General features: G+C 34.2%; 2 protein-coding genes and 1 non-coding gene across 9 annotated transcripts; 1 reads left to right on the top strand and 2 right to left on the bottom strand.

The window, feature by feature from the left end:
- Positions 1-7,952: 7,952 nt before the first annotated feature.
- LOC117601476 (cilia- and flagella-associated protein 276) lies at positions 7,953-17,932 on the bottom strand. 7 transcript variants are annotated; one of them, XM_076688722.1, is made up of 5 exons: positions 10,007-10,119; positions 9,870-9,938; positions 9,299-9,519; positions 8,949-9,089; positions 7,953-8,634 (listed from the first exon to the last, which is right to left on the bottom strand). In XM_076688722.1, the coding sequence occupies exons 3-5, from the start codon at positions 9,506-9,508 to the stop codon at positions 8,440-8,442; spliced, it is 546 nt and encodes a 181-aa protein (XP_076544837.1). In that variant the 5' UTR covers positions 9,509-9,519; positions 9,870-9,938; positions 10,007-10,119; the 3' UTR covers positions 7,953-8,439. The 7 variants fall into 7 exon arrangements, with proteins under 7 accessions (XP_076544837.1, XP_076544838.1, XP_034174111.1 ...); XM_076688723.1 differs by lacking the exons at positions 9,870-9,938; positions 10,007-10,119 and adding an exon at positions 17,028-17,041; XM_034318220.2 differs by lacking the exon at positions 9,870-9,938 and having other exon boundaries at positions 10,111-10,590.
- Positions 17,933-18,761: 829 nt separating this feature from the next.
- On the bottom strand, positions 18,762-18,834 carry TRNAV-AAC (transfer RNA valine (anticodon AAC)). The gene has a single exon. It is a non-coding gene; the product is annotated as a tRNA-Val (tRNA).
- Positions 18,835-22,009: 3,175 nt separating this feature from the next.
- Sap-r (prosaposin) lies at positions 22,010-27,029 on the top strand. The gene is made up of 14 exons (XM_034317953.2): positions 22,010-22,264; positions 22,922-23,027; positions 23,288-23,651; positions 23,872-24,177; positions 24,263-24,451; positions 24,543-24,662; positions 24,747-25,007; positions 25,145-25,279; positions 25,346-25,513; positions 25,586-25,805; positions 25,899-26,204; positions 26,286-26,425; positions 26,509-26,739; positions 26,822-27,029. Exons 1-14 carry the CDS (start codon positions 22,228-22,230, stop codon positions 26,909-26,911), a joined length of 2,673 nt encoding a protein of 890 aa, XP_034173844.1. The 5' UTR covers positions 22,010-22,227; the 3' UTR covers positions 26,912-27,029.
- The last annotated feature ends 745 nt before the right edge of the window (positions 27,030-27,774 follow it).

Below are 27,774 nucleotides of genomic sequence, written 5' to 3'. Positions count from 1 at the left end.
CAATGAAATGATGAACGACACCCTCCACCATCGTCGATGCATAGTCGTCTTTTGCCGCGAACCCACCGTGAAGACGAGCCTTCACGGTTCGATTCTTCCAGCGCGGCCTGGCATGCGAACCGAACCATCGGTTCCTTAAATTCTTACGCCGACCACCCCTCCTACTCTTTTCGTCATTTATCAAAATCAAGTCGTTCGGCTCGCATAATTGGCCAAAATATAACGAATCATTCGGCGAAGGGGATAGGAAGGAAATCTGAAAAGAAATGATCGATCGAAGAATTAGAATTTGATGAAAATGGGAAATCGTTTCAGATATGTAATTAAATTAAATACTTTTGGGAAATTTTAGAAAATTTTTCATCGAATATTAAACTGAATATTTAATAAATGCTTTCTGATAGAATTATTTCACGCAGAAAGGCTCGCAATTTGCAATACTTAATCTTTCGAATTTTTCAAATATGTCTTGATCGTTCTCTTTTTTCTACAAAAGCTTTGTTCGAAATTTAATGAAACTTTTTGTCCTTCTATTCATTTTCTTGCAACTTTATTAATACATTTCACGTGGGTCAATGGCCCACGACGGTTATGAAAGCTACAACTTTAATTAAACGAGGAAAAGTATTCTTTACCTGAACTTTGAAAAAAACGAAAAAAAAAAAAAACAAGATAGAATTTAGCAATGATAAGAAATTTAACTTTCGAGCGTCTTTAATGAAAGATCCCTATTTTAAATTATTCCATTATTCTTGCCAAATAATACCATTTCATTGGATATTTATAAACCTCCCACTCTAGATAAAAATAGTTCGCTTCTTGCAGATATCTGAAAATTATTGAAGGAAATGAACGATATTAATGATTATCCAATTGAACATGGGCGAGAGTAATTTGGCTGGTAATGAACCAATCAGGATGAGCATTGGTTATCTCTCACGTGAGAAAATTAGCACAGACTTATTTGCGAACGTATTTAAAACGTAACGCCTTCGCACTGTCTCTCTTTTTTCCTCTTTCGCTATTATTTACGAGATAAATTTCTTTCGCCTTTCGGTTGAACGGTGAATTCACGTCAGTCGGGGCTGGCTGGATGATATCAATTCGGTGGTTCGGTTCGCGCGGCTCGTCCCGACGATGACTGACGGGCCATAAAACCTTATCGTGTGTTGTTCAGACGCAAACGAGCGGTTTCTCTGGCTCGCTATCGCTCCGCTTCGGTTTACGCAAATACGAGAAACGATTAAACGCGGCCGATCTTGTCAGCTTCCAAACATTCCTCCACCAAAATTCCCGTCTACCCTCAATGTCCTCCTACTCGCGGACGAAACGCGAGACACGTTGCCCGTTGCAGAATTATGCTCGAACACGCGCGTCCACCATTCTAATCGGGTAATCGATTAGGCATAATCTTATCAATCATTCTAGTCATCTGACTGCCGCGTAATAAATGCGAAAATAGAAATTGTAACTTGTCGAACGGGCTAAGATTATTGCTGTGGCATGTTTGGTAAATAACGTGGAAATAAATTTAAAAAAAGGATTGAATAATAATAGGTTAAAGGGCAGAAACGTACGTGACATTTTAATGTCATATGTACACTCGCAATCAAAACAGACTTTTCCAGGAAAAGTGATAGTTGCCGCCCTTTCCTGTAGGTTTTCTTACCCCAGAGAAGGCCCCAAGGCTAATAACAATGTTGGGGGGGGAGGTCCCATATATATAGGTCTGTGGTCCCCATAACTTGCGTATAAATATTTACGCGGAAAATTTGACTCATGAGATACTTTTCAGTTGTATATTAAATTACGTAATATTTTGTGAAATAAAATTAATTTAATTTTTAAAACACTTTTAATCTTTTGATTGCTTAAGGCGCTAAAATTCTGATTTTAGAAATATTGAACGGTAAAACGACGATGGTTCCATTTACAGGGTCCCGAAGTTAAAGGGTTACTTATAATATCGCTAAAATTAGAATTTTGAGAATTCCTAATTCTCGTACAACGCCATTTTCTCTGATTTGATCGCGAGTGTACCTTGATTCTTGAAAAGAAGCTGTTATCAAGATAGAGAAACCAACACGTCGATTGATTTTCAACTTATCTTCTTATCTAGGTCTATAAATTACCGCTTTAGCAGAGAAAAATTGACTGTGTTGTTAAATTAATTACGTGCCACTTCACACAATTGAATTATTGATAAATGTATTCTTGAAATATGGCTTTAATTGATTCGTGGTCTTGTATCTATGACCTTCTTCTTATCTATTCTAATCTTTAAAATATGGAAAATATTAATAAACCCTATTACACTTTTGCAAATATAGATCTTTCTATTCCCAAGATTTTTTTATAATATTTATTAATTTGTACAAAATTATAAATTATAGAATTCTCCAAAAGTAATCGGTAACATGAAAATAAAAATTATTTTAGTATATTTACAAAAATGAACTCGAGAGTCTAACAGAATTTCATACATGTATTTGTTCAAATTGATTGAACTCTCTAAATTAATTATTATTTTTTTATTGAACCATGTTAGACCACTGGTTTGAAGTCACAATTCAATCATTCGAACCTGGGGTGAACAAGCTATATCCTATTCCAAATTCAATACGAGCAATCGGCAATTATATCTCTCACCGTCCACATCCCTTCATATTTTCCGCTTGATATAAAGCTCGTATTAACGTTGCCTGATTTGTTTCACGGAGCACGAAATCGTCAGATAAGGAACAGCCGCCAGCCCTTCGGATGAACGAGCCAGCGTGACATGAACGTCACTCACTTTCGCACTGGTAATTGCTACATATATGTTTCCGAATGAAATTCGTTACCTATAGGCCTTTTATGTATGTTTGCGCCATATTTTCCATGTGTCTAATTCGACACTTACGGCAGACGTCGCAGAAAAAGTTGGACGATTGACGGATCGGGGGTGAAATAGGAATGCAGTGACGTTAATTTCAAAATAAATTTTTTCTATTGGCTGCTGCTAAATTTTGTAGTAGGTAAATATTTAGTTATTTGGAAATAATATTTTAGACATTATTTAATAAATAAATTAAGAATTATTCAATAAATATTACAGTGCACTATAAAAATTAATTACTATGAATAATTTAAAGGATGAAATTTTCTTGTAGTCAATCTATTTTTTCATTTTCAATGCGAAAATGATTAATACGAAAACGTACTATTGAAAACTAGTCTATCTATTTTTCGTGATAGTTGTTGCATGAAATGTTTTTCATTCAGCATCGCAATGTCCCGTTACGTCAATGAGAGCAAAAAAGGCTGACAGTGACACAGAAAGTAACAACAACGGGGGTACGAAAGGGTCGATCGACAGGGAACAGAAACGCGTGTCTGAATTCCCACGTGACGACGTTGCAGAATCTTCGCACGGGGGGTCGAATGTAACCCCTATGTGGTTCCAGTGTCACATTTTCTACTCGTACAGATGCAAAACATATATTTGCGCACATAGCAGCCGTAAATGAATGGCACAGATAAAGAAGATTTCAAAAATTTTCAGCAAATAACCGTCCTCAGAAATGATATACCCTCCTCTTTGTATATAGACTCTAATCTGTACACTGATATGTTTTTTCTGCAATTAGGATGAATTTTTGAGCTGCAACTTGTTTTTCTATAAATACAATGTAGATATGATCAAAATCAGAAATTTAATTTTAAAGACCGATAGGTAATTATGAACCAAAAAAAATAATCTAAATATACTAAAAGAATTTTCCTAATTATAGTTCGATTTAATCCTTCATTGTATTATTTTGTAAATTTGATAATTGAATAATATATTGTGAAATTTTTGAGTTTTTAACTTAAGTTACATAATGTTGACAATTTTAATATTAAATAATTTTTCTTTAAATAAATTTTAGAATAGAAAAGTATCTTTCATTGTTTGAATTTATAATTAATTAAACTCCTATAAACCCTATATTATTTCCCTATAAACAATTCCTCCTAAATCATGCGAATATAAGTGGCAGCACAATTTACACATATAATAATATTTCCATAATTTACAAGAAAGAACCATTTTCAGATCCGCTGGATCCAAAGATGAGGCAAATAATGAGAAGAGATGATTGACTGAAATCAAGGCAAAATAATCGTAATAATCTTGGAAGCGTTTAAAAGAGGATTAACCGTGTCTACGAAAATACTAATCCATTTGTTATACAGCAAGCAGTAAAATCTATCCCAGCAGTTTCAGGGCGATGTTATTTTAGGTGATATCTGAGAGTAGCTGAGAGCACGAGGGAAGGACTCGTCACAGGTTGGGCCTGGCCTTAGTAAGGGGGTGGTGAGGACCCTCGAAGGTAATCTTGGCTCGTTCGCGGAGGGTTGCATTTTGATCCCTCGAGCTTCTGCCGTGGCACGATCTCCGCGTACCTTGCTTCTGCTCACGCATTTACTATAATTAGAACTCCCTAATTAACGAGCAAACGTCGCACGAGCCTTTCGTAATCTCGGGCTTGACCTTCCAGCGTCGTTTAGGAACCCGTCTTCCTATTTTTTTTCACCCTCTTTTCTTCCGTTCTCCACCGTTTCACTTTTTAATCCGCTTTCCTTTCGCTCGACGAAAAAGGAGCAAAAAAAAAATGGTAAGCAATATTGCCACCAGTTTTTGTGTTTAGGTCTTCACGAAAATAGAACGAGGGTGAGGGACGAAGGGTGGCAGATGTGAAGCGAAAGATTGTCGAATTTACGGAGAATTTTGAAAATTGTATATCAACTTAACCGCATTTCTAAAAAAATAAAAGATCTATAGCAATTGAACAAATTATTTATGATAAATAAATGTCCTAAAAGTAATTATAGATTTAAAAATAAAAATGAAAATTCAATCTCGAGTTAATAAGAAGTCGTGTTACGTTTTAAAAGAAAGAATAGAAAGAAAACAGGTCCTCGAAAGAGTGCAGTGTATTTATTTAAATAATAAAAGAAAATGAAGGCGTTGTACGTTCTCACAGAGTCTCCGATCGTGATTTCGTTTCCCCCTTATTCTAATAGAAGAGACAATCGCAGTTGAAAGCCCATTGGGTGGTGGGACGTTGGTGTCGAGTTGTTTTGAAATAAGTTTAAAACGTTAGACAAACACTTGGGTGGCGTGGCAACATATTGAAGAGAAATTAAAAAATAAGCTTCATAAGCTACCACTCGTATAGATCTGACCTCCTAGAAAGAGGGTGGCTTTCTCTCTGTATTATAGGGGCTGAGAAAGCAGATCGACTGGAATAGAGGGTAAATTTCCGACCGCGAACCTTCTACTATTTGATGAAGCACGTACCCTCTTAAGCTCTTTCGTATTTATTCTTGCAAACAGAAGACTTTGGACACAATTCAATTTTTACACTTTAATATTTTACAAAAGTAATCTCGCAGAAAATCTGATTATTGCAATTATAATTAAAAAAATATTCCAAGAAATAATTCAATTGGTAATTGTTATTTTTTAGGGGTGTGTGAGAATCTACAAATTTCGTGTATCCGATACTCGGGTTGTCTGTGTATTGTCAAAATCAGGTGGGATAGGGTCGAGTAGAATCGGGTAAGGTCGGGTAGAATCGGGTAAGGCTGAGGAGAGTTGAATACATTCGGGTAGAATCGAGTGGAGCCGGGTAAGGTTGGATAATCGGATCAGATTATCAATTACTCCATAATTTATTAATTAATTTTTTCACTTATTGATACATAGTGACGGAAAATCAAATATTTATACAAGTTATAAATTAAAAAATATCAAAAGGTAGATGTGAATTCATATTGGCAGAATTCTGATTAATAACTTTCCATACGTATCGTTTGGGGACTGGTAAACGTCAAAGAAAATCACTCGCATCATTCGTTCTAATACAGCCTATTTCTAGCTATCCTTTATAACGTCGTTTGCGGCTTTGTCTTGACAGTACGTAGGTGAATAAAGTCGAGGGAGCAAAAATGGGACCGGAAGGAACGATAAAGCTCGACGGGTGGTGGCAGTGTGCATGGTGCTGATAAATATAACGTAACAAGTTCACTGGAATAACAACTTCATCCCGGAGGGATCAATGAGACTTTGCTGCGACTTTTACGCGGAATTTCCTTTTCGAGTAAACGTATGCGCTCAGGAATCAAGAAGATAGCAAATCGATCATCGCTTCTATTACCATTCGATCGTCAAACGTGTTCGATCATTAAACATTTCATTAAATTTCTTTTCTCTTCTTTCTTTTAATGAACGCGTTTTCGACGCATCGCAACGATGTAGAAATTTTCCATTTCGTTAACGGAGCTCCAAAGAAGGCGACCGTAAAAAGTAAATTAAATAAGAATTAAATACAAATAAAATCGTTCAGCCAAGTAATTGGCTGGTTACCTCGCTCGTTACCCGCGACGGTCTCAGAATCGTTCCACCCTTATTCCACTTTCTGTACACCCTAACCGAGGAAGAAAAGGATCCACATCGATAGACATTCGACGTGTCGTAATCCATGAGGGAATTATTTCATTCTTCCACCACGACTGATGTTTACTTAACGATGTAAGTGCTTACTTAATAAGGGAGCGAGAATATTCATGTAACCGGTATGTAGAATTGTTTGAAAATGTATCATTTTTATATAGGCTTTAAGCTTAAGTTTGTTTTATCAATATGATTGACCCAATTTTGAAGCAACCTCACATATAATTAATCACCAACAACATTCATTTAATATCATTGAATAAATAATAGGAAAATAGAAAAAAATGTTTCCGAAAAAAAAGAAAAAAATTAAAATTGGGGCTCTCTCCATGGTCCGCCATCTGAGGGTTAAATAGGTATAGGTATTACTGTATGCAATGTAATAAACAATGTAAAACAATGCAATAACAATGTAAAAAACAATGTTACCTATGATTGTTTTAAATATACTAATTTCCAGTGACAAAAATGATTAATTAGTGAATTATGTTCTATAAAATCTGTAACATAAAAAATCGTAAATAAAGAATATATTTTTACAAAAGGGTAATAATTCTTATCTATGTCCTTCAACTCCTTCAGTACCTACAAGATAGTATCATATTCATATTATAAAACCATCCAGAAATTACATCAAATAATTAAATAATCCTATTCTTAATAATTATCATTATAACTTACCATATTACATCCGCCAATGTCCATCATCCAACCAACATATTAAATTTCCATCACGTCAGAGCCTGATAGGACAAAGAATGCAGAACAGTTTCTGAAATCGACAACGAAACAATAATCTTGCTGGCAGCTCCCCTTCAATTCACCTTCCAATGTCGTTAAAAAGATAAGGGGGGATGCTGGGAAGGAAAAAGGGTGAGCGAGCACGAGCCGAGGAGGAGTTTTCGTGACGAGGCGGTCGCCGCGGCAATCATGGCCGGATTAGGCGTATGTATAAGGATCGAGCTGGCTGCTGGAAGAGGGTGCCAGAGGGGTTGAGCAGGTCAAACGGGGGCAAGATAGACGTCTGCACAGGGTGAAACATAAATGATATTCCATGAGGAGCATATGCGTACGGAGATGGCTCCACCTCCGCGACGTTGTGCGGCGAGGGTGGCCGCCACCCCCCTTGGCAGCAGGGTGCTGGTTTATTACAAACAAGGATTACTCGGGTAATGGGACATTCTGTCCCTTCGGCTGTTCAACACTGAGAACGTCCTATGCACTGACTCACGCTTTTGCTCGCCTCCTCATCGAAGGGATGATACCGAAACTACGAGTCGGGAGATTCCTGGCCAAGATTTCCAACACTGTATTATGGTGTCGCCGATATCTATCGAGGAAATTTGTCAACACTCTTGTACAGATGCGATCTGATAGGTTCGAAGGGTGTTGCGCGAGGGTTGTTTTGATGTATCAAACGATTCCTATGATTTCATAACTCTTTAACATGAATTATTTTAATCGTCGCCAATAATGATTACGTTTATCTCCTTAATTCCTTAAAACGAAATACAGTTACTATTTATTTAATTATACAATTAATTTGTTAAGAGGGATTTTTATCAGGTTTAGACGGGATCCCGAAAGTTTGTCCAGCACATTTTATTCGTATACCCGAAACTCAATTACATTCGATTATACGCGATAATATTCTCCATTATGTTTTATGATTTTCATTGTTTCCTAATAGCACACACGTGAAGCGATTGAAACATAAATGCGGTTTGATAAAATTCAGTTGGAATATAGAATGTGTCTGGCTAAACGTTACATTTATTAAACGTATAGATTTATCGACGAAATTGAAGAGCGTATTCATAAACATACAAAAGCGATTGACAACGGCGATGATAATCATAAAATCGTCGATTTAATTTTCCTCAAATACGATTGTTAGCAGAGATTCGTTGGTACGGTTTTCATCTCAAACACCGTATAAATCCGTGTTTAAATACTCTTTAAATACCGTAAAAAGTTCCGTCAATTTTGCGACTGTATCCGGGATTAGATTGAACTGCGTGAGGACCGGTGATATTTAATTTCACGCTGCTCGGGTGAACTCTTCTCTCTGGCAACCGGCCATGATAACATTCTGCTTTCTTCAGGAACAGAGATATCGGATCCTCTTCTTCGAAAATTATCGGAGACTTTATCTACGTTAGTTAGAGAAGTGTAATTATTTTAAATTTCACGTTGCAAATTAACATTTTGATTATTCATTAAAATAATGAAATATTAGTAATTACATATACATATAAATAAGTAATTTTGTGTAATGTGATAAAATAGCTTGTAAACAAAAATAAGTATAAAAAAATACAGATTGTATTGTATTGTTTTGTAACTTAAATTATTTTCCTAAATTTTTAAGTAAAATAATGATTTACAAATAAATAAATATTAGGTACCTGAATGTTTCTATAAAATGTACGATCATTAAATTTCTAATGGTCTTGATAATGATTACCTCAATTTTATTTTTCAAAACACGCCAGGTCCTCTTTCCTAATGATTCTGCTTGCATGGGGACGTACATTTTAGGTACCAATGTATCTTCATTATGAATGTACACCGTTGTAAGTGCCAAATCCAGTGAGTCATTTGGTACCTGAAAAAATTTATGACTCCAAAATCTTTAATATTTAAAATAAGCTTAGAATTAGACAGTTTTCAAATGAATGTTGAATGAAATATTTTTGTATTATATTTTTTATTCTGAATATTAAATAAAATTTGTTAAGTTGTAATGAAAGATTGAAAGAATAGAAGAAAAGTTTAGAGAGGATGATAGATGAAGGTTAACTCACGACGCGTTACCTGTGATCTCATAAGTCTATTATCTTTCCGTATACTATTTAGCGTATGATGTGCAAAGAGACGTTCATGGGGTTTTAACTTGGTACTCCAGTTTCTATCCTTCGGTGAAACTTTATTACCTAGCACGGGTCGTCGTTTCCAATCTCCTTCTCGAGTAACTTCCGGTAGCGGGTAAGGATTTCGAATATACGTGTAAGTTACTTCTGCCATTATAGCACGTCCTGTAATTATCCACACCTTTGTTCCTCAAATTTCAATTAAAAGTACATGTATATACAATGTTAGAAAATTAAAGTGGTTAAAAATTCGTTAAACAAATGTACAATGACTAACGTGAACTGCGTTGAGAGATTCAGATGTAATTATTTGAAGAAAATAACAGTTGTGTGATTTTTAGAAAATATTTCAATCACAATAAAATAAATAAATAAATAAGAAGTTAGGCATCTAAATTTTTTTTTAATGTTACATTTCAAATGAGATTATTTTTATTTTTTAAAATAAGTGTACCCAGGATAATTAGAAAAGTTCCAATTTTTTAATACTAAATTCAAGAAGTCATTATCATTACCTCAATTTACAAAACATAAATTGCTAATTATAAACACTGAATTTTTATAATGCTATAACACTTGATGACCTGTAAAATAATTGCACTACCGATGTAAAAATCGAATTATCTTTGCCGCAATAAATAATTCCCTTTACCCAAAAATTGATAACATCTATGTCTTAAACCCTGAAACCTGAAACTTTGAAATAATTATGAAAACTGGTTTCACCTCTTTTCCCACAACCCTTTCTAATCTCACCCAAGAACACCCAAGGATGAACATCCGGTTTCGATTTCCTTTACCAGAAGATTAGGACTAGTTCATCCACCCTCGAAACATCGACTTTGAGGAATTTCGATTCTGATCTGGCTTCATTCATAAACGTTGAACGTGTTTAATTCATGCAAGCGGTCTGCATTCCATCATTCTCCACAGGGTGTCCACTTATCGAGCCTATTCCATTCCCTCCTTTCGTTCATTCTCGCCTTTACAGACGCTCAGGCTGCTTTCCAAGGGCGCCTAGTAAGGCTCCCTAAAGTCGCTTACAAGCGCTTTCACGTTTAAGAGCCGTGAAAGAGCTTATTGTGAAATTTAACCAAGATTTTCCTCGAATGCCGCCATTCATACACGACCGTCTTTCTGTCTTCATTTGCATTTAAGTAGTCAGCTGTTTGTACCACGATTCACGAATTATTTCAATTCTTCCTTCCTTTTTCTCCTATTGATACATGATATCTCGTGAAATTATCCTGTCAAGAAAATTCTTATACGACCCTAGTAAATAATTAACTCTTATCTGCTTTGTGTCTTAATTTCATATTTTCATAGAAAGAGAATTATAGAACAATAATAGAAAATTTGATGAACTTCACTTGGTATTAAATAAAATTATAATTTATCTTTCTAATCCCTAGGTATAGCAAGATATAAATTGAACACCTGATCGATGAGAAAGATTCAAAGGAAGCGTATCGTGGCCGAATGTGCTCGATTCCCCGCATTTAACATGTTTTGCTCAGGAGGTGGTCGGCCATGGCCAACGTCGACGTCCAATATTAAACCCACAGTAATTTATGTTAGCACGATCGTGCATAATGCTGTTTGTATAAAGCGGTACCGTCACGTGTCGGCTCGTGCCGCCACTACGTATCACTCCTACCTCCCTTAATTCTTGCTGCTAGCTGATTCACAGGCAGGATCGCGCGCGGACGCTTTACTACGATTTTAAATGTTCTTCAACTATGAACGAAGGATATGGAGCATTGTGCTCTAATACCGTGCGTGATTTATAATATCGCTGAAAGTTTCGGGTCATCTATCCTTTCATCGTTGTGCGAGATACCTGCACCCTCTACACATATTGCTAGTTAATTAATATTTTGCAATATTTTTACAGTGGCTATTGGGTGTTAAAATAATTCAATACTCAATTACTTTTATATTTTTAAGAATTTCTATGAATAGTACACGTAATACTTTTATTTTATAAGTAGCAATATGACTCAAATCTCTCAAATTTCTCAAAACTAGACTTTTAATTTGCATTTTCGGATGTTTCAGATCGAAAACCTCGAGATTTGATATTTTTTGACTAAAAATTTTCGGTCCCCTAAAATCAAGTGCACCCTTTTATAAATTAAAAAGAGAAGGAAGAATTTACTAAAGGTGTCAATTAATCCAATAAAAGGAAGTTTAAGGTTATTTTGATACGGGACAGTGGCGTTTCGTGTCGTTACTCGCGCACGGTATCATCCACGGACCTCTTCTTCGGCACCCTGGTTGCGATACAGGCAACGACACGCGTAATCGCGTAATCGCATAATCGTGGCGCGTGCTGAAGTTCGGGTTGCGGGAGCTTTGCGTACGTCTACATCGGCGCACGTGCGACGTTCAGCGCACTGAATCAACATCGATCGCGAATCACGGACCTATCCGTGAATACGAACGACAAATCCTTGCCAACCGTTTTACGAGATAATTGTTCCGACCAGCTGATCTCTTATAACCATTCTCAGTCAGAAAATAATTTGCCATCTAAACGGAAGAACCACAGCTTAAATTGGTAAAAAAATTGCTAATATTTCAGGTTTCATTATTTCAAGCAAATATTTGTAATTTTAAATTCATTATTAATTTAGAAATGTTATATCGAGTCATTTACTTATTCAAAAATTTCAATCATCGATTGAAAAAGATTACTTATATAAATTTGATAATGTTACAATTATTATCAGCATGAAATGATTGGTACCGAAATATGGTTACAGAGTATTTTTCCAGATTTCTCTTGAAATCCTAATCCCATAATATCTTGAAGCCGATATATAGAGGTCGGTAATGGAATCGTGCATTCAAATGGACATCGTTTCCCAGCGAGTGTAGGAGGCAGGTCGCGGAGAGCAATGCCAGGGATGATATTGCCAATATTTGGTTTGATTCTGGTGCGAATGTGCAGGGTGTATAGCAAGAGGGTGCTCGCACCCCCTTAAGCGCGAGCACAGGGGTCGGGAGGGTCGATGTATGTTAGACGCGCGCCGATTACCATTTGAATGTTTCTACCCCTGGTCAGCCTTTGTCAACCCTCGTGACAGTGACCGCACCTATCTATCTACAAGGGATCCATTCTCTCTTTTCTTTCGTTTTTCTATACCGTATGTTCACTGGTAGTTCTTCAATATCGAATGGCAGCCGACTTTAACCACCAGTCTATCGAAATCAGAAATTCTTTTTCTCGTTGTTCTTAACATGACTTCTTAATATTTGAAAATGAACTGAAAAATATATCATTGCTTTGATATGAGCCGTTCAGAGATCAAACTGATTAATTTCACTTTTTGAATTTGTTAAAATTTGATGCATAAATTTTGATATTTTATTAGTTTCTTCATTTTTGGTTCTTTTTTGGAATTAATTAATTTGGTAAATGGATGGCTTATGTAAGAATGACGTAACTAAAAAAATGTTTAGGAAATTGAAGAAATTTTTATTTAAAATATGGATTAATTTTTTTGTTATTCTTCATGGTGTACTCGATGCAACAAAAAAGAAACAAATATGTTGCTGTCAAACGTTAAATATTTGACGGGTACAAAGGATGTATAGATCAAACCATATGACCACAGAAAGGAAAGAAATATTGATACTGCTTTTGTTCGAAAACGTCCAAACAGAACAGTAAAAGCGACACGCCTCCGGTTTCCATTCTTTTGTGGATTCTAGAACCAGGAACACGTTCTACACAGAATCATTCAATATCAGATATTGTTGGATGGCTCGTGTAAAAATCCAAAACCGTTGCTTTTCTTTGAAAATAAATATTAGGACAAATTTAAAAATATATGTATAATTTTTCCACGAAGAGAGTCACAATTTTAATTTCTTTTAAAAATTATTCTTCCAATATATGAAACTCTTGTTTATAAATTATATATTTATCTTTAAGTTAATATTTTTGTATATATTTTATAAGTTTAAGTTTCAATTGACCCAAACTCCGCTTTTCGAGGGTTAAAATATTCATATAACATATATCATTATTCAAACGTGGCTGAATAAGAAATTTCACAGTTGATTCCATCTTTACCAAAGTTCCTAATAAAGAATCGAGGAGAAGCCTGAGAAAGTCTCGTGTCTTCATCGACTTTTCATGATCCCCCGTGTAGAATAATGTCTTACACCCTGCGTGTCCAATTCGACGAAACCAATGGGGAGGGTACGACAGCAGTGCGACAGGTGGCCCGTGAAATCAGTGCACGAGTGCGCCGTTCCATCGACCCTGTCGTTCGATACGGTTCATTAGGAAATTAAGTGTATAATAATTAGTATTGGGGTGCTGATGGGACACGTTAAACGGAGCTCTTTTTTCGCTCGACGACCACCACACGGCAGGGGAGTAAACTGCGCGAACGACGACGCGAATTTCACACGAAAACGTGTCGGCCCAAAGTGTACAAATACATTTCAGGAAAAAGCAAAAACAAATTTCGAAAATTTCACTTTTGTCATTTCTCAAATTAATAATAGCTGATTGAATTTGTAATATTTACATTAGAAATGTATCGTGTCTATGAAACCTTTAAAATTTATTAATAAATGAATCATTTTTAAACTTTAAAAAATTACTTTGTGCCTAAATTATAATAATTAGAATTCGTCGACGGGTAATCCAAGTAATTCGAAATTTCAAAATTTTTTCAATTAAAAATTTATCTAATAGTAGCAAAAATTAAAATGCTGCTCTCATTAGATTTATTTTCCTAATAAATATTATTCTACCTATGTAAAAAGTCGCTTTAACCCTAAGAACAAGTATATTTTTTAAAAAGCACATTTTTTTAGGCTGCATATTTTTCACGAGAAACGCGAGACCTTACACGTCTGTGCACACAATTTGCATATCGATGATCGAGCACTCGAGAGGCGGTTGCACATTTTCGCGCGTGTTGCCGAGAGTTGCGGCGCGGGTTGGAGGCGGAGAATCGTCGGTGTATTTTAGCATTTCACGTTTGTTTCCATTTAAATGGTAATCGAGTTCATAATGTAATTGTATTCACCGCGTAAGCCGGGTCTCACCGCAGCGCTTCGTCCCCGCCATTGTTTGCATTGTTCTCCTCGCAGCGCGAACAATCCGCACGGCAGCCTTTCAGCCTCGCGTTTTGGCAAAATCTAAACCCCTCGGCCGACTGTCCCGAGGTGATATTTTGCCGCGATACAACACTAGTTTACGTGATACTGATGGATACCACTGTGAAATGTTTCACCATCGGATCAGACATTAAAGTTCAACCCTGTTAGAATTTGAAATTTTCTAAACAGAAAATATTGTCATTTTAACCCTTTGTCTAATGTATTTTTACATTGCACTATTATCAAAATAACCAATTCCAAAATATAATAATTTTTTAATTACTGCCTATATTTTAGTTTCTCAGTTTTTAGAAAATTTTAAAAAGAACTCACCCTTACACTGGCTATTTATTAAAAATTATTTTTGTTTATCTATTCTACAATATTATATAACAATTGAATGAAAATATTAAAATGATCTTAAACATTAATCACCCGAAACGTTCCTCCTTTTTTCAGCATATTTTGACGAAATTTTTCGTACACCCTTGCTGTACAAGCTTGACGTTAAATCATAACGGATGGTCGCGAGCGACGTCGGGCCCTAACAAAAATTTTTATCCGAAAATACATTGTTATACAGCTCACGAAGGAGTCGCAGAATCCGTCGAGGTGAAGCATAGAGAGAGGGCTATCAGGGTTGAAACGAGGTATACGAAGGGGGTTGGACGTTATTGTAACGCAGGGGATGTGCCTGTTTCGCTGTGTGTACGTGTAACAGAGTTGGTTGACTTTCTCTCATACATATTCATCAAACGCTAATTAATCATCGCCGGGCACACCCACTGCGAGCCACCCTCTTGCCGGCGAAACGGACCCCGCGACGAAAAAAAAAAAAAAAGGAACACGAGATCCGCAACGCAGACACCTCTATATATTACCGGGTACATCCAGATGTCGAAGCTGGCAACGCGAGGCGAGATTTTTAAACGGAATTGACAACATCGGAAACGAACGCGGTGAATAACAAAAATTTATCGTCCCTCGGAATTGCAGCTGTTTGGATTACGCGGAAAATTACGAAGAACGGATCGGGAGATACGAAATTTCCGTCTCTACGCCTCGATTTTGTTGAATTATTAATTAAATTCGGATACATTTGCTTAACTGTTTGTAGCGGAATGTAATATTTTCGGGTATTAAATTGTAACAATACCAATTTTGTAGATAATTTTCTTTTTCCAATTGCTTCGAAATATAAAATTTGTTGAAAAATTGAACTATAATTTCTGGACTCTGATTGCATTTTATATAAATTGCAGAAAATATTAAATCCTAAATATATTGCAATCATTTTTATCTCTTTTTAATGCAATTAAAAAGAAACACGAATTTGTAAATTTATTTTATTATCAATAACACTTTAATAAAATATATTTTTCACCTAACGATCGATTGTGTTCCTCCATTTGAATACATAGATTATCGCTCATGCAATGGCGGTACTGTACAGACAATCAATCTAAACTGTAATTTCGTAATCCCATTAAGCAGGAGGCCACCTTTGCACGCACTTGCTGCGGGGACTTTGCTTCGACTTTCACGCAGACGGGATGCGTATAATTAGGTATCGTTTATTTTACACCATGGCACCGCAGTTAGGGTGACACTTCCAGCCTGTAATATATACGCTTTGGGGTTCTAAGCGCGTACAAACGCGGCCATGGTGGTGGTGCTCGCTCATAGAACGCTTCACCGTTAATGTGATGCGATCATCACCCGTTGCTCATTCATAACTTAACCTGACCATACTTCCTTCAAATTTTTACTATTTTTCCTTATTTCCTATTCTTTCTTTTTATCAACTTTATGTACCTAATTTTTTTTTAATTCAGTATATAATTAGATAATTTAAAAATTTTTACGTATTTGAAAAACAAAGGTCTTCTAGTTACCCTTAATGATGCAGTTTTCAAAATTATTTATTTGAAAACATTATAGAAGCAAATGCTAGGTAGGTGGAAACTTGTATAGGTGTTTTGACTGGTAGCGTCAAATCGCGACAGTGGCAGATTGCGTGCTGACAAATGAGCGGCCCGGTACGGGACGCGATACACACGAGACATATGGCCCCATAAAAAAAGCGCGAGAGATACAAGAGATGGCCTGCAGTAACCATCCAGTCGATCCAATATTAATGGAGACCAAACACCGCACATTCTGTGTCGTCGCTGTCCCCGTTGTGTGTACACATTGGTGTGCCATTATGCCCCTTTTATAATGTGTATACACACCCCCTTTGTTACAATGGAATGATCTATGATCGTTGCGAGCATAGATCGGCAAGTCAGTTCTTCGCCCTTATGCTGCTCGTTTTTTCCTCCGTCTTTTGAATCGACCTAGCTAAACGTCCTTCTTTTCTTAGAAATCATCTTTTTTTATTCTAGTTTGTCTACTAAGTTTCAATTTAGAAAATTTAAACCTTTGGATTTAGAGATTAAATTTAATTTTACTAAATTTCAAGCAGTTCATAATAATTCTATTAAATAAACATTGTTATTATAATTTTTGAAATAGGTAAATGTCGAATTAGGTATAGAATTAGGTACCCTCAGTTAGAAAAGAAGTACACTCTGATCATTGGTCCTATATTAATTTTCAATTTTTCCATTATTCTCTATTCGTAAAACGGCAATTTCTTTCAACAAATTTTCCAAATCGAACCAAGCTCCAAACACGAAAATTAGCGTCGATTCTCAAAGATTGTTCGATGATTAGATTGCGCTTAAGTAAGCCGAAATCGAGTCAAAGGAGCGATTTACGTTTCACGGCTGAAATCGAAGTAATTCCGGCTTTCCTGAGCGTGCAAACAATAAAATTGGATTTAGCAACCCTCGGTCTCGCTCGCGTACGTGGCGTGCGACTTCGAAGGGTGAGTTTTCGGAAGGTGGACAAGCAGCACGGTTGTTCCGGGGGTTTGCGAGATCAAAGACACCCTCCGGGCAATTCCGTACTTTCCACGTGACATATTAGGTAGAAATTGACGGCGACAGACACGAACAACGACGTGCCTACTGAACTTTGATCATATCACCTGTGGGACTTGTTTCGACTCGTGAATATTATTATTCCGATAGATTCGTATTCGTTCCCTGTGATTATATTCACTATCTGAGCGAAAAAAAGAAAAGAAAAGAAAATGCTACAAGAGGAAAATTCTATTCAAAAAATTAATGCAGATTACAGTTATAAAATATATATTAATTTTCAATACTTCTATCTACCGATGCTATGCAGAGTAAGAATTGTAATTGAATTAATGACACTATTTTCCTAGAAAAGTATCATTATAGTGTCAATATAAAGAAGAAATAGTGAAAAAATTTATACGTACCCTCAGTTAGAAAAGAAGTATTATATACAATTTGCACAGAAACAAATTATAAATTGAATGAACTTTCTTGACAACGGTTTAAAACACTGTTCTTTATACACTTGCATGTACCTACATACGTGGAAGACAAAATTAAGTCAATAGTATTTTCCAAGGAAACGGTATCAATAAAGCTAGCAACTTGCTTTAAACTCTCTGCGACATCTGCACGGTAAAGGAAGAAGTTGTTGAAGGAAGCTGATAAGATCAATCTCTGCAACAGATAATTCTTCATTATTGATTATCATTGTTAACTCTTCAGTTTTCAACATTATCGATATCACACTGGTGCATTCAAAAATTGTAGGTAATTTAAAAAAAGGGAGTTTTCTATTTCATTAGTTTCACAGTTCATTATGAGATAGCACCAGTGGTACTAGTTTTGTGGAGCAATTTAATTTGCAGACTCGTGCATTCCACCACATTCCGCGCATCATAGTCTTCAACAATGAATCTGATTGATCTAATCGTAAGATTAATCTGATCGATTCCATAATGGAAATGAAAAATAATTATTCTATTTCAATAATCGCATCTATAAATGTTTCAATTTATCGATTATTGGTAATCAATGCTTGAACGAAAATATTTGATCACTACAGAAATAAAAAAAGGTGTAGAAATGATTAATTGGATAACTGTAAATTATAACGAGCTAAATAAATTATATTTTATCAAAACTTATTTTTTTTAAAGATAAAGAACTATTGCATAATATTATTACATAAGAAATAAAAACATATATTTATTGATTGAAAAAAGTTCCCCTGTTTCTATATCATACAGTTTGGATGTATTCTTAAAAACATAATAATGAGATGAATTGTAATAAATATCGGCAAAGTAGTCGGCTTATTTTATTCTATTTTATCACAAAAAATAAGCATCGATTACAAAATTAAAAAAAAAATGTTTCCGCCCGGGATCGAACCGGGGACCTTCCGCGTGTTAGGCGGATGTGATAACCACTACACCACGGAAACTGTTTGCGACATTTTCTTTTTATTATCACTTATACTTCTTATTTAATTTGATTTAATAAAAAATGTTATATAATATTTGACAAAAATGTAAATATGTTACTGAAAAATGGGTAATATTAATTAAACATATCATTACTGCAAATCTATGATGAAGTTAAATAAATCTAAAGTACTTCTCTCTACTAAACATGTATAGCATGATTTATGTTCAAATATTTTTCTCATTTTTTCTGCTACACTAAATTTATGGTAAATAAAAAACTAACTAAAATTAAACGAAAGTTCAGCTAAGTAACTACGAAGCTCTATTTTTTATTGTGACTTTATTTTTATCAATAAGATTATGCTCAAGGTATATGAAAAAATGATACTATATAGATACATGAATTGTGTAACTCTTTAAAAATTAATATATTGTCCTGGTCAACGTTTTTTAATAAGATAAACATTAATAAATAGATAGCATAAACCGTAAGTCAGAAGAAAAACGTAACTGATCGTTAGGTTAATCAGAACTCGTTTCGTAGCTCTATTATCTATTACCTATTATTACTTATTGTATTCCCTAACATTAAGCAAAGTCTTCTATTAAATTATTGTCGTATTAACTTCTACTAGAATCACTCAAATTGACCGAGAAGTATAGTGTCCCATATAACTAGGCTAAGCAATAGTTCTAAAATGGTAAAAGGTAGAAAAGAATGTCATTAGGAATAATTAAATGGCGTCAGATAGAGCATCGCTTGATGTATATAACAGTACCAGAAGTGGAGCAGTTCCAAAGATTTCAAAATCAACTTCATTTTTTTAAACAGAAATATATACTTTGTTATACATCAATTGAAGCGTTTTTTTTATTCTTTACAAAAAAGTATTAGGACAATTGGTTTAACCCAATTAGCTTAATGATTTTGGGTAAACTTTACCTCAGGGGCCCAAAAATTATGGCCTTTTCTTTCTATCTTCTTGAAGTATTTAACGAGTAGAATCTAAAAATCCTAGTTTTAAGGCGCGGAATCCATCGGTTCCGAAGTTATACGTGTGTAAAGGTGAGCGTTTTTAGCGTATTTGACAGGTTATTCCCCGCATCCAATCCTTTGCCGACCACCAGTTGGACTCTATTTGTTGGGTGTGAGTACCATCAGTTCCTATCAAATCCGAGGGGATATTATTTATAAAAAAAAAATTAACCTTAGGTATACCGGGTTTAGGCCGCCACTTAAGTACATAATTCTGTTTTACCGACGGCGACTCCACTCATTGGACGACACCAGGTTACAAGTTAATATGGCGTCGAAGTAACATGTAAAATATGCTAAAAACGTTCAGTTTTACACACGTATAACTTCTGAACCGATGGATTCCGCGCCTTAAAACTAGGATTTTTAGATTCTACTCGTTAAATACTTCAAGAAGATAGAAAAAAAAGGCCATAATTTTTGGGGCCCCTGAGTTAAACTTCAGTCATGATTTTTTATAGAGAATAACAAGAAACATAAAATAAGGTGTTCCAGGAGCACTGCTTCTCCTTTAACTCCTGTCTGACAATGAGATTTGAAACCAATTCAACTTCACAATGATAACACTGGCAATATTTACTAACATTTTGGCCATGTAATCGGGTAACAATTCCGGACAATGTGCGATAACGAATGCACGGTTCGACCTGGGGTACGATTCATGTCATTTGAAAATTTTAAACAGACAATAAAATATATGATAGATAGATGCTCATGCTAAAAACATTATAATGTTTAATAATAAACTCACATGAGATATTATTATATCAGTATATGTATATATGTATTTTATTTTTCATTCGATCCACTACCGCTGCGATGAAGTGTGGAATGATAAAAGGAGCAAAGTTATGACAGAATTAATTTCACATTTCACGGCGACCGATATCAATATATATATACATATATGTATTACGGGTGGGCTTAAAAATTAAATTTAACTAATTTTTATAATTTTGAACCTCAGTACGTGTGTCTGGTCGCCGTCAGGCGACCAGAATATCACTTTACCCTAACCTAACTTAATTCACTGATTAGGTAGAGTAGATTGGGTTAGGTTAGGCTATATTAAATTCCCAGCTGCCATTATAGCTACGATACATTGAAATCACGAATGCAGAAGTACATAAGGTATATATTGGTCATCGGTCGTCGTGCTGTTGCCTGCAGAAACAGTAGAAAAGCGGCGATCCCATACTAATGCGCCGATGGCCAGAACTAGCCAACTAGCCATACTAATAACACGGATGGCCAGAATTCAATGTGTTAGCCAAGGCCGAGCAGCGGTTATATGTATACAGGAAAAAGATGTTCAAAATGTCTAATTTTACATGATTAAATTTCATCAAAATCGGTGAGGTGTAACCTAATCTCAATAATTATCAAATATACTTTATGTTCGATATTCGGTATTATATTTCTTTCAGGATGTTAAACTATGTTTATATTATAACCTGCGATATTAAAAGAATGTGTTTGCGATAAGAGTTATTTCTATACTCTACAATTATGTAAAACAGTAAGGAATATAAGATTGTAATTTCGTCTGTTAATATTGATGTTTTGTTACAAATGAATACCAAGGAACAATGGATCAAACGTTACTTTATCAGTAATTCATTTATCTATAGTCGACACATTAGTGCTACACATAACTGCGCGCCGATACTAATGTTATTCGCATTATGGGAAACGATTTTGTCATTGTTATTCTCGTTCTTTTATTTTCCCCCATACCCTGATAAATTTCATTTGCCCAATGGAAATATGAAATTCGTGATTATAAGGAACGAAATCGTGACACCGAAATAATCAGTTTGTTTTTGTGCCGAGAACTTTTTACATATTATACCGAAAGATGTCACCACAATTACACTCTACCACGACCAAAGTCAATTCAACGATAACTCAACAAAATTATGCTCAATATTTTCAGGGAAGGAATATGAATAATTTCGTTTCTACTTCGGCAAAATTTATAAATGTATCACAATTTATGAATGTAACAGCGCAAACTATCATTTTCCTTATGCACTGTGAGAAAAGGAGAAGTTGCATCTCACGTGACAAACCTGTAACATTCTCATTGGTTGTTCGGTAAAATAGAATGAGAAGAAAAGAGAAAGAATCAGTCAAAGAATGAGTATAAATGCTAAAAACAGTCACTTGACAGTAGCGCTTTGTGGACGGCCGTCGAACGATTTGTCGATATTCCGTTTCATTACGTTCTCGAGAAACCTGTTAAAAGGGTGATTGCATGTCATCGTTGAATAACACCGTCGATAGGAAAGTAACAAAGAAATAACGTAATTGATTTTTACTCGTTTCTGTTGGTGCACTTATTCCAAAGAAATTAGAAAGTGAAACAGCAAAAATGAAGATTTGCATCGCGCTTTGCGCGATTCTTGTTGGTGCGTATTTAGATTATTCCCTACCTAACTGTACTCTTTTCTTTGTTCATACACGGCGTAGTTCTTTTATGTACAATATGCTATTCTTTTTTTAAATTCAAAGTACTATTACGTATATTGAATACAGCGTAACGTTTGCGCTACCATTTTTTAATTTTTATCAAAAAGATACGCAGTATTGTTATTGTATCTTGGAACATTAAAGAGATTACTTTGTTTAAGGAATAAGCTCTTGTTACAGATATTATCGTTTTATAAAATGGAAGAAGTTTTCGTACATTGCTGCATCTAACTATCACATTGTCATTAGTCACAAAAGATAGGAATTGCTTATTCAGATGAATGAGATGAGTCAGTAGTCAACAATTATGTATATACATACTGTTGAATAGTTTGTCACGAACAGGATATTCCTAAGCCTGCATTCACAATTTTCTTAACTGTACATCTTATTTCAAATAAAATTATTTATTGAAATCCACTGTTTTTTGTACTTTATTATTAGCTAATATGATTTGAAAAACAAGTTTTATTTGTATTTGTATTCAGCATCTCCCTATAGATGTATAATGTCACATGATATTTCTACTATTGTAGAATATTATAGCATTGTATGCTCTAATATGTAATAAATATTAGTAATATCATTTATTTCAGTGTCCACAGCAAGAGTAATAATTAATGCTGATGATCCAACTGATCATCATCTTCTAGGTGAAGAAGAATGCACATGGGGACCTTCATATTGGTGTGAAAATATTAAGTAAGTTTTAAAATGTATACAACCAAATACGGGAAGATTTTTATTTTGTATTGTATCAAATATATTTTATTTTTGTAGTATATTAACATTGTAATATATTATTGAAATATTAATGTCCCTGTATGAAATGTTAAATTCTATAATTTAGATATAATGGTGTATAAATTAAAATGACTATTTTGTTATTTTTATATTAAACATAAGATAATATGATTGCAAATAGAAATGGTACTAAAGCATTTTATCCAAAACTAATACAGAACAGCAGCAGGATGTAATGCAACTAAACACTGTATTAAAACAACATGGAAAGATATGCAAGTACCAGAAGATAATGACAGTGTTTGTACCATTTGCAAAGATATGGTTCAAGAAGCTCGCGATCAGTTAGAAAGCAATCAAACACAGCAAGATTTGAAAGCTGTTTTTGAAGGAAGTTGCAAACTGATTCATATAAAACCAATTATACACGAATGTGTGTCAATTGTAGATCAGTTTATTCCAGAGCTTGTTGAAACATTGGCATCACAAATGAATCCATCTGTTGTTTGTTCTGTTTCTGGACTTTGCAATTCTGCTCGTATAGATCAGCTACTACAAAAATATGAACAGTCCAAACCAAAGGTAATTATAATATGAAATTTCGAACTTTCTAATTAAATAGTTCAATTTAAGTGTTTTACTAACAGATATGCTTGTATAAAAATTGGTATTTCGTAATAAATAAAATAAATAAATCTTCAATAATTTATTATTCTCAGTAATTGTAGAATTTATATTAAGTACCATATTGTAATTTTATATACTAAAACGTATTAAACGGTTATAATGTATTACATTTTAGATCGATAAAGTAAAATCTCGTTCTTTGGACAAAGACGAATTAGAACCTGATGAATGTTCAAAATGTTATACAGTTGCAACACACATGGAACAAAAGATACATAAGACTCCACAGGACAAAATTTTACGACAAATGCTTAATCTATGTGCAGAACTTGGTACCTTTACAGATGCTTGTTCCGCGACAATTTTAACTTACTTTGATACAATATATAGTCACTTACAAAAAAATTTCAATGCTCCAAATATATGTCACTTATCTGGTCAGTGCAGTGATAAATTCCACACACACGAGGACACTGATAAGGTAAATTTATATAAACAATGTGAATGTATAATATAACAACATACGAAAAATTATAATTAATTAATTTACATTCCATATATTTTAGACCCCGAAAGTAGAAATCAGACCATTGTCTAGTGTGGGTATGGTTGATGTAGGTATCGATCTTCCATGTAAATTATGCGAACAACTTGTTGGACATTTAAGAGATCTTTTGGTAGCTAATACCACAGAAGCAGAATTTCTAGTAGTTTTGCAAGGATTATGCAAAGAAACTAAATCGTTCTCTAGCGAAGTAAGTATTTTAATATTTATCTATATATGTATGCATATATTTATTTATTTATACGATAATTTATTAATAATGTATGTAATTTTTATTTAAGTGTACTGCAATCGTCGATGAATATTATCCACAAATCTATGAATATCTCACAAACGAGTTAGATAGTAACTTTGTTTGCCAATTAAGTGGAATATGTCCTGGTCCTGATAGACCAATAGATGTTAGTACTTTTTTTAGATAGCACTATATATGTATATACATATAGTATGCAAAGGATAATAACCTAACATTTTACATTGTACAGGAAGCACCAATTTGGCCTTTAGTGCCTAAGGAGGCAGCTAAAACAGGTATACGTATTTTAAAAGATGCAAACAAGGAATTGGAAAAACAAAATACAGAACTCAGTAAATCCGAAGTAGAGTCAATGCAATTACCTATTGAAAGATTATCACCTTTCCCGATCTCAGAAGGTCCGCTAGGCGTTACTGGGAAAGAAACCTGTGCGTTGTGCGAGTATATCTTACATTATATCCAAGAAACTATGACAAATCCTACTACAGAGGTAAGAGTGATGGAAATATAGTGTTGCGACAAAAGCTGACCGTGATACTGCCTTAAAAGTTGGACTTCGTGAAACAAAAATGTTGAAAGCAAGAAATAATGCTGTATTAAATAAAATATATTTTTGTTATTGTGCAGGATAAATTAAAACAAGCATTAGAAAAGGTGTGTACCAAGCTACCGGGATCTATAAAGGATGAATGTACGGAATTTGTAGATAGTTACGGAGACGCTATTGTGGCTATATTAGTTCAAGAAATTGATCCATCACAAGTTCGTATCTACAATTTATTATACGCTATTTGTATAAACTTAGTAAACTAATTATGTTAATTTCAGGTATGCCCCATGTTGCGGCTATGTCCCTCTGAAAGATTAATGAAACTTTGGGAAAGTGTTCCAGCAAAGTATGTGCTCAAAGAAGAACAGAATGATAAGCCTAGTTGTCCACTGTGCTTACTTGCTGTGACGCAAATTTATGAAGTTATAAAAAATAACAAAACTGAGGTTAATAACATAATTTTTTCGTTTTAAACATTGTAAAATGTAGTAGCACTAAAAGTGTATGTTTTATTACAGGCAAATATAGAAGATCAGCTGAATAAATTATGCTTTCATTTGCCAGAAAGTTTATCGGAACAATGCACAGATTTTGTGAAAGGTTACAGTAAAGAGCTTATAGAATTGTTACTTGCAGATTTAACACCTCAAGAAGTATGCGTGTACATTAAATTATGTGATGATACGAAAAATATTGGCCCAAGGGATGCATTCGTTACCGACAAAGATGGCGAAATTAGTGCGTATACCTTTATATTTTATTTGTTAAACATGGTATTAAATGTATAGGATTTCTATGATATTTAAATAAAATTATTACTTTTCGCTTCAGTGACAAATGAGATACCGGATACATCAATAAGTACTAAAGTTGGTGACGGAGGTACGTTTTGTGTTGTTTGCGAATTCGCTATGCACTATGTCGACAAAGAACTTGGCAATGAAAAGGAAAAGCATAAAGTTGAAAGGGTAATTCGTGGTGTTTGTAATCATCTTCCAAATACCATTTCCCGAGAATGTAATGATTTTGTTACCCGTTATGCCGATGCTCTAATCGATGTTATTTCGAAAGATGTTAGCCCTAAGCAAGCTTGTTCGATGATCGGTCTTTGTTCATTCTATGAAAAGAAAATGAAAGGTATTTTCTTACATTTAACTTTTACACTTAATGTATATTCACAATAAAAGTTTTATATTTTCTTTTTCCTCGTGTTTATAGAATCTGTAACAGAGTGTGCTTTGTGCAAGTCAATTATATCAGTGGTCGACGAACTCTTGGATAATCCTACAGTTGATGGCGACATTAAGCAAACAGTATCGAAAGTTTGTAAATACATACCAGCGAGTAAACAGAACAAGGTAATTTGTTATTAATATCTAGTTATTTATATCGTTTACCTGACTTTATATAGTTACTGAATTCCTTTCAATAATAATTACAGTGTGTCTCACTGATGAATATCTATGGACAAAGTATCATAAATCTGATCAAACGTCGTGAAAATATGAATAAAATATGCAGTCTAATAGCTGTTTGTCCACCTAATGATTATACATCAGTTGCTTTGGAAAATGCACGAATTAAACGATCGTACGAGAAAAATCGTATAAAGCATTGTACATGGGGACCAGTTTACTGGTGTTCTACCAATGAAACAGCTCGCGAATGTAAAGTAAGTGGACGTAATTTAAATGCACTATACGTAAATAATTTGCAACTTATATGCGTATGTACTTATTTCTTTTTCTTTGAAGGCTGTTGAACATTGCAAAGAAAACGTGTGGAAAGCTGATTTTGCTCCTCCAAAACAGATCACTTTGAGCGAAGCAGAACCCAATGTTTAACTTTGTAATAAAAAAATAAATTGAACTATTTCCCGATACCAATATTCTTACATCTTTAAAATGTTTGATCTTATGAATTTCATGTTTCTTTATGATATTATACAAATAATTATTAGAAGTTTAATATTCATTTTTTAGGATAACGATGCACTATTCTATTAAGATATAAAAATGTGATAGCACTGTTAAAAATTTAAAAAATGATGTTTAATCGAAAATTATATATGTAGTCTCGGAAATATAGATGTAAGCGTAAAAGATAAGCTTTTTACACTGTCACAGACATATTGCCTTCGTATTGTTGAATTAAGTTCATATTTTGTAATAATTACTGTAATTACGAAACCTATAATATTAAAATATATAACTCATATTCTTATGTATATGTACATTTCTTAGTAATTAATAATATATTTCTTATTAAGAATTTGTTGCATTAATGTTAATTGTAATAATAAAATAAAAAATGGTATGAAAATTAATTTACTCTTTTATACTTTATACTATCACCTATATACCTTTTTTTATTAGTGGTTTAAGAGTAAGCGGTTAATTATTTTTGACTTTATTTGAGAATGATGTCAATTATTCTACAAAAGTTTACTTAAATGTAAATAACTTGGCTTTTTTTAATGTTAATTGTAGCATGGTTTTTAATAGTTTCAAATTTAAATAATTTTCGTAACGTAAACCGTTCTATTAGTTCCGGAAGTTCAAGATGTCGTACTTATCGCGTTCGATTTTAATCGATTAGTCGCACCGGTTTCGATAGATCTTGCTAAATTGAACCGGCGTCCTCAGTGCACCGTAGTTTCATCATTCGAGGAAAAATAGTGTTTTAAAGGTAAAATTATGTTATAATA

This window comes from Osmia lignaria, chromosome 6 (genome assembly GCF_051020975.1).
Source record: "Osmia lignaria lignaria isolate PbOS001 chromosome 6, iyOsmLign1, whole genome shotgun sequence".
In the NCBI taxonomy this organism is placed as follows: Eukaryota; Metazoa; Arthropoda; class Insecta; order Hymenoptera; family Megachilidae; genus Osmia; species Osmia lignaria.
The sequence above is the reverse complement of the archived record's forward strand: the minus strand, read 5'-3'. Positions and strand labels throughout refer to the sequence as shown.

Coding starts and splice junctions, on each gene's coding strand:
- LOC117601476 (XM_034318218.2), bottom strand. CDS start 9,508: ATGGCAGAAGTAACTTACACGTATATTCGAAATCCTTACCCGCTACCG. Junction 9,090..9,298: donor ATAGACTTATGAGATCACAG/GTAACGCGTCGT, acceptor AAATTTTTTCAG/GTACCAAATGACTCACTGGA. Junction 8,635..8,948: donor TTTTGAAAAATAAAATTGAG/GTAATCATTATC, acceptor TAACTAACGTAG/ATAAAGTCTCCGATAATTTT.
- Sap-r (XM_034317953.2), top strand. CDS start 22,228: ATGAAGATTTGCATCGCGCTTTGCGCGATTCTTGTTG. Junction 25,806..25,898: donor CGACAAAGATGGCGAAATTA/GTGCGTATACCT, acceptor TTTTCGCTTCAG/TGACAAATGAGATACCGGAT. Junction 26,205..26,285: donor CTATGAAAAGAAAATGAAAG/GTATTTTCTTAC, acceptor TCGTGTTTATAG/AATCTGTAACAGAGTGTGCT.